The sequence below is a fragment of the Mus caroli genome, chromosome 7, assembly GCF_900094665.2.
Source record: "Mus caroli chromosome 7, CAROLI_EIJ_v1.1, whole genome shotgun sequence".
In the NCBI taxonomy this organism is placed as follows: Eukaryota; Metazoa; Chordata; class Mammalia; order Rodentia; family Muridae; genus Mus; species Mus caroli.
In genome coordinates, this window is record NC_034576.1 from 18,120,451 (window position 1) to 18,133,971 (window position 13,521).

At 43.5% G+C, this 13,521-nt stretch overlaps 1 protein-coding gene across 1 annotated transcript in view; it reads right to left on the reverse strand.

Moving 5' to 3' along the window:
• Positions 1–6,815: 6,815 nt before the first annotated feature.
• Positions 6,816–13,521, reverse strand: part of LOC110298744 (pregnancy-specific glycoprotein 22-like) — a 7,662-nt gene continuing 956 nt past the window's right edge. The window contains exons 2-5 of the mRNA XM_021168164.1: positions 12,581–12,940; positions 11,225–11,584; positions 9,666–10,025; positions 6,816–7,579 (exon numbers count right to left, since the gene is read on the reverse strand). Of these exons, the coding sequence (XP_021023823.1) occupies positions 7,296–7,579; positions 9,666–10,025; positions 11,225–11,584; positions 12,581–12,940 (1,364 nt within the window). The 3' untranslated portion in view covers positions 6,816–7,295. The remainder of the gene's footprint in view (positions 7,580–9,665; positions 10,026–11,224; positions 11,585–12,580; positions 12,941–13,521) is intronic.

Consider the following 13,521-nt stretch of genomic DNA (forward strand, 5'->3'; position numbering starts at 1 on the left):
AAAAAAAAAAAAAAAAAAAAAAAAAAAAAAAAGAAGCAACTTAAAGAGAGGAAGCATGTTTGGCTTCCAGCTTGAGGAGGAGTCCTGGGAAGGTAAAGTGGCTGTCCTGCTGCATCTGCAGGAAGCAGGGTGAGCCAATGGCTCACTCTCTGCTCACTTTTCCATTTATGGCATTTGGATCCTCAGCCTGTAAGATGTTGTTGCCCACATTGGGGTGGATCTTCTCTCTTCTGTTAAATCTTTCATAAAATATATCCAGAGGTGGGGTACCACAGTAACTGTAAATCCAGTCAAGTGTAAAGTTAAAATTAACCATTGCAGAGATCATGAATATATATCAAATGTTGCATGTAGATTTGAGCTTCCACTGGCTGTCTGAAGGTCATGGGGATTCTTATGTCTTATTTGTATGATTTTTGATACTGGGTCTTTCAAGATAGCTCAGCTTGACCTCAAATAAAGGATCCTCTTCCTCCACCTTCTGAATATAGCTAAATGTTTTCTTGTGACTGAGTTCCAAATTCAGAGTGGATCAGGAAATCATGGCAGATCAAGAGCCATGGAGCAGCATCCTGGGCTGTTAAAAGTCTTGACCTCTGTAGGCACCACTTCTTCACTTGACCCTTCCTTCCACTGAGCATCTCTTCAGATAGGCAACAAATCCTTAATTTTGATCAATAAAAAAAAAGAGAAAGATGTTTACATTTGTGAAACTCTTCAGGTTATTGCCTAAGCATATTAGATTATGTCTTCTCTGTTCTCTGGTCAATTTTCTGAATTTAGACAAGCTGAAGAGATAACACTAGTTCTAGCCCAGAACGTCTAAACTTTTCTTACCTCATGACCTCTTTTTTTTTAAAAAAAAAAAAAATCCTATTTTTTTAAGATTTATTTATTCATTTTAAGGATGTAAGTACAGTGTAGCTGAACAGATGGTTGTGAGCCTTCATGTGGTTGTTGGGGATTGAAGTTTTATGACCTCTGCTCACTCCGTCAACACTGCTCACTCAGTCCCTGCTTGCTACAGCCCAAAGATTTATTTATTATTATACATAAGTACACTGTAGCTGACTCCAGACACACCAGAAAAGGGAGTCAAACCTCATTGCAGGTGGTTGTGAGCCACCATGTGGTGGCTGGGATTTGAACTCAGGACCTATGGGAGGGGAGACAGTGCTCTCCACCACTGAGCCATCTTGCCAGCCCAATGACCTCTTTTGTTTGAGAAATTTTCCTATGGCTTCAAGTAATCAGGAATATATAACAAGTATACAAATAGAACATTTACCAATAATAAATCATAAACAAATGTGTCTTAAGCAAGTCTTGCTATAATCTTACCATTTCTTAATGATAAAAAGCAAATTTGCATGCTAATCGAAAAGTCAAAATACCAAATGCACAAAACAAAGAATATTAAAAGCAGTAAGAGAAAAAAAGTCAAATAACATATAAAGGCAGACCAATCAGAATTATACCACACTTTTCAAATGAGACTATGAAAGCTAGAAGATCATGGGCAAATGTCAAACAGACCCTAAGAGAACACAAATTCCAGCCAGGCTACTATACCCAGCAAAACTCTCAATTACCATAGATGGAAAACCAAATTTACCATGACAAAACCAAATTTAAACAATATCTTTCCACAAATCCAGCCCTACAAAGGATAATAGATGGAAAACATCAACACAAAGAGGGAAACTACACCTTAGAAAAACCAAGAAAGTAATCTTCTTTCAAAAAACCCAAAGAAGATAGCCCCACAAACATAAAAATAACATCAAAAATAACAGGAAACAACAATCACTATTCCTTAAGATATCTTACCATCAACAGACTCAGTGCCCCAATAAAAAGACATAGATAAATGGATTGAATACATAAACAGGACCCAGCATTTTGCTGCATATAGGAAACACACCTCAGTGTCAAAGACAAGCACTACCTCAGAGTAAAGGCCTGGAAAATAATAGTCCAAGCAAATGGTCCCAAGAAACAAGCTAGAGTAGCCATTCTAATATCAAATAAAATCAACTTTCAACCAAAGGTTATCAAAAAGGAAGGACACTTCATACTCATCAAAGGAAAAACCTATCAAGAAGAATTCTCAATCCTGAACATCTATGCTCCAAATGCAAGGGCACCCACTTTCATAAAAGAAACTTTACCAAAATTCAAAGCACAAATTTCACCCCACACAATAATAGTGTAAGACTTCAAAACCCCACTCTCATCAATGGACAGATCATAGAAACAAAACATAAACAGAGACACAATAAAACTAACAAAAGTGATGGACCAAATGGTTTTAACAGATATCTACAGAACATTTCATCTTAAAACAAAAGAATATACCTTCTCAGCAACTACATCTCCAAAATTGACTATAAAATTGGTCATAAAACAGGCCTCGGCTAATATAAGTAGATTGAAATAATCCCATGTATCCAATCAGATCACCAGACTGAGGCTGGTCTTCAATAGCAACAAAAACAACAGAAAGCCCACATACACGTGGAAACTGAACAACATTATATTCAATAACTTTATCAGGGAATAAATAAAGAAACTAAAGACTTTTTAGAATTTAATGAAAATGAAGGCGCAACATACCCAAAATTATGGCACACAATGAAAGCAGTGCTAAGAGGAAAACTCATAGCTGTGAGTGCCTCCAAAAAGAAACTGGAGAGAGCATACACTAGCAGCTTAACAGGACACCTGAAAGCTCTAGAAAAAAAAAGAAGCAAATACACCCAAGAGATGTACATGGCAGAAAATAATCAAATTCAAGGATAAAACAAACCAAGTAAAAACAAAAAGAACTATAAAAAGAAACAACAAAACCAGGAGCTGGTTCTTTAAGAAAATCTTTCTCTTTTTTCTTTTTCTTCCTTTCTCTCTTTCTTTCTTTTTCTTTCTTCCTTTCCTTCTTTCTTTCTTTCTTTCCTTCCTTCCTTCCTACTTCATTCTTTCCTTCTTTCTTTCTTTTGTTCCTTCTTTGTTTTTTTATCAAATATGGTCTAACAGGAGTCAAACTGAAAAAGGAAACTTCAGTTGAGAAAATGTCCCCACCAGATTGTCTAGTGAGCAAAAGATCATTGGGTATTTTCTTGACTGATGATTTAATATTGCAAGTGTCATCCCTGAACAGCTGGAATAAGAAATCAGTCTGCACAAGATAGTAGGAATATTCCACCATGACCTCTTCTTCATAGTATACTGTAAGATATAAGATGAAATAAACTCTTCTCCAAAAAAATAAATAAGTAAAAGTTACGTGGGTGTATCTTTCATCCAGGAACATAAAACAATGAGATGGATAGTAACTCCACACAGGGAATATTAATAATATTAATACTACTACAAGAAGTAAACCACTCTGTGCAAAAATGAAACAAACCCACGTAGCACACAAGGTCGCATGAAACCATTGACTGTTTATGTGGGGATACACATGTTTGTTCATGTTCAACCTCAGCAATTCAGGCTACAAGGTTCAAATTTTCGTGCATCCATCTGGATGGTATTCTGTAAGAGCAGTGATCCATGCATGTGCATTGTGCCTAAGACACTGTGTGCAGCCCTTAGCAGGTGTTGATTGGTATCTATTACACACTGTGTAAGTCCATGGCTGTTGGGATGGTTTGTACATTCTTGGGCCAGGGAGTGGCATTATTGGAGTAGCCTTGGGGTTTAATGCCCTAGCCCTAGCTGCCTGAAAGTGAATATTCTGCTAGTAGCCTTTAGATGAAGACTCTCAGCTCTGCTGCACATTGCCTGCCTGGACTCTGCCATGCTCCCACATGGATGATAATGGACTGAATCTCTGACCTGTAAGCTAGCCACAATTAAATATTGTCCTTTGTAAGATTGCCATTGGTCATGATGTCTCTTCAAAGTACTAAAACCCTAAAACAGAAGTTAGTACCAGGATTGCTGTGATAGGCCTGACCATGCTTTTGTTTGGAAGAATGTGGATTTGGGAACTTTGGATTTGGAAAGCACTGGAATAATTTAAATGAGGGTTAACAGGCCTTCCTAGTAGGAATGTGGAAGACTTTGTGGCTGGGAGTAATTTGAACTGTGCTGATCTGGCCCAAGGGGTTTCAGAGGAGAAGAACTTCAGTATGTTGTGTAAAGATTGTTTTGTGGTATATTGGTGAAGAATATGGCTACTTTTTGCCCTTGTCTAAAGAGTCTGCCTGAAGCTAAGGTGAAGAGACTCAGATTAAGTGCACTGACAAAAGAAGAATCAGAAATGCCCATCATAGACTTTGTTCTCTAGTTAAGTCTCATGAAGATCATTTTAAACAAGCATAGAAAGCTGAGAAAGGGAAACTATGAAATATATGGTTCAAGGATTAAAAGGGCACCAGGAAGTGAAATGGAATTGAATTCTATATTTTAGTAGATAACAGATTAAGGGATTTGGGGACAAGATCCTACCGAGCTAAATTTAGATTCAGGCATGGTGGTAAACACCTTTAATACCAGTATACAAAGCCAAACAGATGTTTGATCCAAGGCCAGCCTAGGAAAAAGCAGGTTCTAGGTGAAGAAAAACTTAAATCCTGGCATGGTGGTACACACCTTTAGTCACAGCATTGCAGGAGAAGAAGATCTCTGAGTTCAAGGTCAATCTATAGAGCCAGTGACAGGAAAGCCAAGCTTAGGCAGAGAGGGAATCAGAAAAGAGAAAGCTGGTAATAGAATAAGGGGGGCCCAGGAAGCAGAAGAACATGGCAGCTTCTGCCATGTGGCTCTGGCTTTAGTGTGAAAAATAGAAGGAACTACTGGGACATTTGTTGCTGATTAGCTGCATCTAAGAATTTAGCAGTAATTAAGAAGAGACCAGCATCACTGAGGTGATATCTTCAGGGAAGTGTTTTCTGAGAGCACAAAGAAGTGGTGTTCCAGAGATAGCAGAGGTTGTACCTGTGATGCAGCTGTAATTGGTAATAGGTAAGAGTCACCCAGGTGGTACTGGTTTGAAGGCATGAAGGAGTTGAAGAAACAGTTTTTAGCTTGGCTAGTGTGCACCAGAGCTGTTTGCAGAGCTTCTCCCTTCCCCCTGCTGCTGGAAGAATTTTCCCTTTCCCTACCAATGTAGACAAGTTCAAGACCACCCATCCCCTTCCCCATCTGAAGGGACTATCTAGAGGTCATGATGACCACAGTTGCCAGAACAAGATTAGCTGTTCTCAAAAATAAGCCGTAACAAAAATAACAGTTCTTGGGAAAACTCCCCTACCCTGCCTCAGTTTGAATTCCGAGGTAAACCACAAACTGCCTTGACCTTGCTGACAGAGTTTTCTGCCACATCAATAGTTGACCACTAAAATTAAAAATATGCTGTTGCTTTGCTAACCAATAGTAATATAGCTGTGCAATCCCCCTTAAAAAGAGTATTAAAAAGGCTGTGCTTTTGGCAATTGGAGTTGATTCTCCCTGCAAGGCTGAGCAACCCCACGAGCATTGGAACAATAAACCTCTTGTCATTACAGCAATCTGTCATCGAGTTGTGTTTCTGGGGGTCGAGCTCTCAACACTTGGGCCCCTAGGGTCCAACAGGGTCATGATGACCAGCTAAGGCTTGTCACTGTGAGAGGCCATGGAAGGTCAATGCTGAAGGTGCAGCCTCAGTTGCAATCCACAGTCCAGAACTGATGGGGTCATGCAAAAGATTTGAGGCTTGGCACAATGAAGAGAGCCTATGAGAGGCTACTGATGAAGCCTACTTGCAGTGCAAAACCTCAGTGAATTGGAGATGACAGTACCATGGGACAATCACCAAGAAGAGCAGTGACAGTGGAGTAGATCAGCCTGAGCTTAGAGTGCTACAGAGCACAACGTTGGAGAAGTAATGCCAGCCCTTTGGAGGAGCCCAGAAGACCATGTGTGGATCCCAGACATTGAAACAAGAAGCTATAACATTGAAGCTGCCTTGGAGACCCCAAGATGTTCGAGATGTCACATCCATTGGCTATCTGCTGAGGAAAGGTTCTAACAGGGAGTGGAACCAGCCCAGGTGAAAGAAGTTTGTTGCAGAAACACAGATGAAAAAGGAGTATAGATAAGAAAACCGCTTTGACATCAGACATGGAGATGCAGAGTTTGGAGTCTGGCCATCTACTTTCCTGTCTTGCTTTGAGGATAACACTTACGTGATTGGATGAATCTCAGAAGAAACTTTGAACTGTGGACTTTTAACATTGTTCAGAGTGCTATAGACTATGGGAACATTGGAAGGTAGACTTAATGTACCTTTTATTATGCTATGTTTTCATACCACCCCCATAAACTCATAAGTTTGGCGAAGCCTATGGGGGACAAGGAGTGGAAGGTGATGGTTTCTATACCCTTGGGCCAGGGATTGGCACTATTGGAGATGTGGCCTTGTTGGAGTAGGTGTGTCACTGTGGGTGTGGACTTAACGCCCTAGCCCTAGCTGCCTGGAAGTGAGGATTCTGCTAGAAGCCTTCAGATGAAGATGTAGAACTCTCAACTTTGCTGTACCATGCCTGCCTGGATACTGCCATGCTCCTGCCTGAATGATAACAGACTGAATATCTGACCTATAAGCAGCCACAATTGAATGTTGTCCTTTCCTAGACTTGCAGTGTTCATGGTGTCTCTTCACAGCAGTAAAATGCTAAGATAAGTTCCCTCATTTGTTTCAGTAAAGGCGTGAAACTCTCTGTCCATTAAGAAGAAATAGAACATTTTCTCCTTGGGCTGCATTGTACACCATTAGTGAGCAGAGCAGTATGTGGAGGTTTCTAGCAGCTTGAAAGAATGGACACAGACAATGTGGTGCCATATGCTCCATGGATATTATGCAACTATTAAATACAAAGACATCATTAATTTGAAGGCATCATTAATTTGGATAGAACTTGAGAGTTCCATCCTGAGTGAGGTAACCAAGTTCCAAAATGGCATGCATGGTATATACTCACTTATAAGTGGATATTAGCCATAAAATACAAGATACACACACTACACTACACAGATCCAAAAAAGCTAAACAAGTTGGAAGCCCGAGGGAGGATGCTTGAATCTCATGTAGAAGGGGAAAAATAGTAGTAAAAGGCAGATGGAGGAATGGAACTGGGTAGGAGAGGGGATGTGGGAGAAAATCAAGGGGTACAGGATCAGGTGTGGGGAGGGATGGGAGAGATGGCCAAATGGCCATGCGAATGAATGGAAATCTATAACTGGCAGGGGTGGGTAGGTGTGGACATCTCAATACAGAAATGCCCCGCCCTGCTATAGCATGAGAGGACGGGTCACTCGATCATCACAGCCAGGATGACTGGGAGACTGATCTTTGAGCTGACTGGGTTGAAGACCTCACATTGGTACTCTCCAGCATCCTCCTTCCTCACAGTATGTATCCAGAGTTGGCACTTTGACGGGGACAGGGTCATCCTGTCTGTGAGCTGCAGACGCTGATTGTTGAGGAGCCAACGGATGGAGCCCCCAGTGTTGTCTGAGAAGCAAGTGAAGACCACTGAGCCCTGTACTCGAACTGTGCTGTCTGTGACTTTTATGACAGGCTGTGTGGCAAGCTCTGCAAAGAAACAGAGGAGAGGACCAAATGATAGTCGTCCTTGAGACAGATCAACCAGAGGCTCAAAAGCTTGCATAAGTAAAGCTTCCAGGGAGGAGAAATTGGAGCAGTGACTACAGTCATATCTTGTGCTTTGCATCTGCAACCCATGGACTGTATGACCCTGATTCAGCCACTGAGGTTGATGTGCCTCAGTTTCCCTGTACTAGGACAACTGTGCATGATCATTGCACTGCCTATGAGTTAAGATTAGGAATGAGCAATGTTCTGACCTGGGGATGGGGAGCTGCTCACATCAGCAGCATCTGTTCCACTTACCCTAGGCTGGATTCCTGAGAATAAGGAGGTACCAGGAGAACCTCTGTCCCTTCCCTTATGGACATTATTTTCGTCTGAGTCTCCTAAGTCCATCAGAACAGTTGGCTTCTGTCCTGCCACCTGTCCATTGAGACTCAGGAGAAGGAGGTACAAAGGTGACCCACATGACTGCAGCTGTCATGGAAGTAAACAGCTGATCCTGCACCCTGTAGGACTTGGACACTCAGCCAAGCTTTGTTCCCTGTCAGCTCTGACAGGAAGTCCAATGCTAGCCCTGAGGAGAAACTGTCTGGGGAAAACTAGAGTTGAGTCTGGATCCTTGGCTTCCTAATGCTCCTCTTACTGATTCAGTAGTGAGCTGGACCATGGATGGAGGGGTAACACAGACTGAAAAGGAAGATAGAAGGGAAAGAGACAAACCCATCAATATTGAGACCTTTGTCTTTGGTGAAAAGACAGGGTCATGTGACTAGAGAAGCTTAGATCCATCACCCAGCGGAAGTGGATGGGAGGGTTTGCACAAGTCAGAGAGATTGAGCAAACAAACTCCATGCCCTCGGCACACCTGAATGTTTCTTGTTTTCTCTGTAGGGAACTCTGTCCTCGTGTCTCCACACTCACTGTCCTCACATGCCTGTTCTCCTTCAGAAGATGTGGGGTGCAGGTAAACTGTGTCTTACTTCTTCCTCTGGAAACCTTGTGTTTTCAAATCCCAACCTCCATTCTGGTCCAGTGACCACCTGACATCACTTTGAGATTGCCTTCCTGGTCTCTTCCAGCCCATTACACTTAGAGCCTTCTTAGAAAAACATCTAATTAGATATTTTGAGAAGGTCCAGTACCTATATAGGCTCAGATGCCTGTGGGTAGATAGACAGATGTCCAAAGATCCTGCATGTCCAGGTGCTAATGAAATTCTCATATTTGGAGCTACTGACACTGGTTAAACCTCCAGCCCACAAGGAGGTGTCTGGAGTAGACATGAGTATGGCTGTGTGTACAGGTGCAGGTGTACACCATCCTGAGTGTATGCTTATGGAAAGGTCACAGCACCTAGATGGAGGTCAGAGGTCAACTTGAGCGACCCTTTCTCATCCTTCCATCTTAGGAGATTCCAGTAAGTCTCTGAGCTCCCCTCCTCCCACACAGTCAGGCACTGTCCTCCTCACCAGTGAGCAGGAGACACTACCAGGGGCAGCAAGCATTGCAGAGAAGTACACAGTGGGTCATCATGGCTGCAACAACCTGCTCTGCCCTCATTCTGTGCCCTGGATGGTGGTGACACATGCTATGACAGACTTGTACCACGTCAGCTCTAACTGGTATCCAAAGCCAACCAATGACAAAAACATTTCCCAGTTTCACCTGGAGTCTAATCATCGCAGAGATTTGCAGCCAGGCCTCTGGTTCTCTGTGTGGGGACTCCATGGCTTCCTCCTCTAGGGCTTATCTGACACCCACAAGGTGTCGGATATCATATATCAGGAATATGGGCATGGTAAGAGGCCCAAGGGTCAGGGCCGAGTCTGACATTCTTGGGCTGAGTTTATCCAGCACAGGATGGGTAACTCTGCATGAAAAGACAGGTGACAGGTTCTGATCTAATGCTGTTAGTCCACCCCATGTGTGCCCTGCAGTAAGTGCCCAAATGCCAATGAGTGGACACAATGTAGTGGGGGAGACAGCAGGTACAGCCCACTCCTCAGAGTCCACTTATGAAGTAGGGTAAGCCACACCCAGCAGTGGGAAGTCATAGAGAGTCACTTACTGTGGACGTTGACTTGCACGTGTGCTGTTTCAACTCTCATATTGCTGTCTGTTGTTATTAGTGTGTACACACCAGAGTCTTTCTCAGTGACATCCTGGAGCAGCAGGGATCCATTGGTGTACACTGTCTCTCTTCTGCTCTGTGCATAACCCATGATGATGGACTTCGTTGCTATGCTATATTTTGCAATTTGAAAGAATATAGTGCTATACACGCCTTTGTACCACAAAAAGGTTTGCAGATCTTCTGGCAGATTATGGACCTGGAGAAGAACACTTCCCCCTTCAGCAGCATGCGGTGGCACTGGATCGATGCTGAGCTGGGAAGAGTCAAGAGGGTCACAGCACGAGGAAAGGGAGGCTGGAAGGGAAAGGAGAAAAATCATCACATAGGTTCATTGTGCTCCGTGGAAAGATGGTGACCTGCATGCTGAACAGATGGAGTCTTCACTCAGCCTAAACAGGCCTGTGGGTGTATCTATCCCACCTGGTAGAAGTCAGCTCATGGCCTCCATTTTCTCGGTGCCATTGAATCTGTCATTTCCTCTGCATGGAGCTCTCTCCTCAGTGTCTCCATGGTTGCCCCTCACTGCCCTGGGCCAGACACTGCACACACTCATGCACACTGTGCTCTGAGATGATGCCTCCCTCTGACCTTGGTCTCTGCACACCCTGCATATTCACTTCCTGACTTTTCTCATTTCCTTTGTACCTGCACTCAGCTTCTGACCTCACTTTCTACATGTTCTTCCTGCTCTGCCTGCAGCACCCAGGACTAGGGCTGAGTGAGGGCTTGGAGCAGGCTGCTCTTCTTAGCAGGCCCTGGATTATGCTGCCAGGCTTCATGTCAACTTGACACAAGCCAGAGTCGTTTGAAACAGGAGCATCAACTGAAAATACAAATACCAGAATGGCCACTGGGCAGGTCTATAGCACATCTTTTAAGTGGTGATTGATGTGGGAGGGACCAGTCCACTGTAAGCATTTCCACCACTGGGCTCATGGTCCCATGTGCTATAAGACCAGGATGAGCAAAGTGTGAGGAGACAGGCAGGAGCAAGCAACCCTCCATTTTGTCTACCAATACCCTGCGTTTCTTTGATTTTTTTCTGTTGTTTTTTTCTATGAAACTACTTTTTAGAGATAATAAATACACAGAATTGATATAGACAGCCAAAAATCATTGTTCACTGTCTGCTCAGAGCAGGAATAAGTGTCAAGTCCTGATCAATTGGAACCCAGGACATTTTTAGTCAAGCCTGGGACAGACAACCAGGGCCAGAGCTTCCCAGTGCTCACCACTCTGTAGACTCCACGATTTCCTCGTGTGCATTGCAAGAGCCTCAACAAACAGAGCAGTCTGGAATCTTAGGTCCTCTGAGATACAAGGGGGAATCAGAAGACAGAGTCTGACCCATGGGAGTTTACATTCTATATGTGTGTCCTGCACACAGTGGTCAAACCCCATCATGGGGATAAAAGTGTAGTCACATGACAGGAGTGACAGTCCTGTCTGTTGAAGCTTCACCCAGCACTGAACGATCACAGAGAATCACTTACTGTCCACCTGAAGGTAAATGTGTGCTAATTCTATTCTCGGATATCTATTCAGAGTTCGTAGGGTGTAGAATCCAGTGTCTTTCCAGGTGACATTCTGGAGCAGCAGGGATCCATTGCTGAACACCGTTTCTCTACCGCTGTGGGCAGGGCCAAGCACACTTGAATTCTTGGCTGTTCTGTATCGGGCAATCTCAAGCTTGTTAAACACAATTGCTCCTTTGTACCAGGTAAGTGATATAAGATACTCTGGTAGATTGTGAACAAGGAAAAGAACACTTCCTCCTTCAGCAACGCTGGCCGGCACTAATTCAATAGTGGGAGGTACAAGGGTAGTAGGACGCTCACAGATGAAAAGAGAGGCTAAAAGGGAAGAGAGATCCATCAATATTAGGATTTTTGTGTTTGACTAAGATGGTGCCCTGTGTCCTGAGCAGCTGTGTCCATAGCTCAGCTGAGGTGTATGTGTGAGGGTCTCACCTTCCCTACTTGGTGGAGGTCACCACATTACCTTCATGTGCTCCGTGTCCCTCATTTCTCATTTCCTCTGTATGGTGCTCTCTCCTTGGTTGTCTACACGGCCCTCCTTCATTCCCCTCAGATCCCTGCTCACACTCAGTGTAGATGGTGTTGGAGTGCTGCCTCCTGACGCCTTCCCCAGCATCCTATCTTCACTCTCTGACTCTATTGTTGTGTTTCTGTTCCTTAAATGGTTCCCTCCAACACCTGATCACCTTCTAGCTTTCTTTACTTGTCTGTCTTCCTGTCCACTAGGGCTAGAGAATTGTGAGACCCAGTAGTGGTCTTTTTTTTTTTTTTTTTAAAGAAAGGCTGCCTAAAAACACATCAGATATCTGTAGGGAACCAATGAAAGATTTAATTAATTAATTAATTAATTAATGATCTCTCAGGACCATGCCTACTCATAGATTTAACAGTTTCATATGTTTGGGGATACAGTGTTCAAGGCTTCCATTAACTTTTGGGTTTGGTTTGTTTGTTTGTTTGTTTGTTTGTTTTTTTATTTGTTTTTGCAGTATGTGTGTGTGTGTGTTTCTGACAAGGGTGTTTCTCATTGTGTGTTGGTGGTTGCAGGAGACCTTCCCTAGGAAATAGACAGAAGCTGATGTCCTTGGCTGACTTGCCCACACTGAATCTAGGTTTCTCCAAGGTAAAATCAAATGAGGGATTCTACACACCTGACATTGTTCTCCACCATGTGTGTCCTGCACTAAATGCTCAAGCCCCAACATGGAGACACAATGCAGAGGGAAAGGAGACACAGGCCAGGCCTGACACTTCTGTGTGCCTAGTGGAGGGACCCAACCCAGGACCCAGACTTCACAAAGAATTACTTACAGTACACATGAAGGAATGTGGATGTATTTGATACCAGTTCTCCATTTTTACTTATGGTTTGAAGAGTGTAATATCCTGTGTCTTCCNGGGTGACATTTTGGATCCACAGGGACCCGTTGCTGTACAATGTCTCTCTACCACTGTGCTCAGGTCCTGTCACACTTGTGCTATAGTCAAGTGAATACAATGCAATTCNGAGGCTCATGTCTGTCACCCCTCTATACCAGACAAAGACTCGAAGATTCTCTGGCAGATTGTCCACTCGTAGAAGAACATTTTCTCCTTCAACTAATTTGGGTGGTACGGATTCAATGGTGACTCCGGCAGTGATGGGCAAGAGCCAGCAGGTTAAGAGGGAGGCTAGAAGGGAANAGAGAGAAGCCACCAATCCTGAGCAGGTGTGAGCATCCCTCAGCTTAGGCCTGTGGGTAAGGGTTTGACCATAATAGAGGTGAGCATCGTGCCCTCACGCCCTCAGAGCTTCAGTGGGTATGATTTCCTCTCTGAGGAATCCTCTACTCAGGTGTTTCCATATCACTCTTCATAGAAACAGTCTGGTGTGAAGAGAAGTGGCCCTCTCACCTTCTCTTCCTCCTCCTCTTTTTCTTCCTTCCCCTCCTCCTCTCCCTCCTCCTCCTCCTCTTCCACACAGTTCTCACTTTCTGAATTGTTTTCCATTCTGTTTATGGTTCCATTAAACCAGTGACTTTCGTCTATAGATACTCTGACTTCTGGTCCACTAGAAAAAGGCTCAATTTGGACAGGGATTGGAATTGTCTTTTTGGAAGGTTTAGTTCCTGAAAAGATCTCAGAAAATAATTGGGGTGAAAAGGAAGGGGAAGAAATCAAAGGAAAGGAAAGGAAAGGAAAGGAAAGGAAAGGAAAGGAAAGGAAAGGAAAGGAAAGGAAAGGAAAGGAAAGGAAAGGAAAGGAAAGGAAAG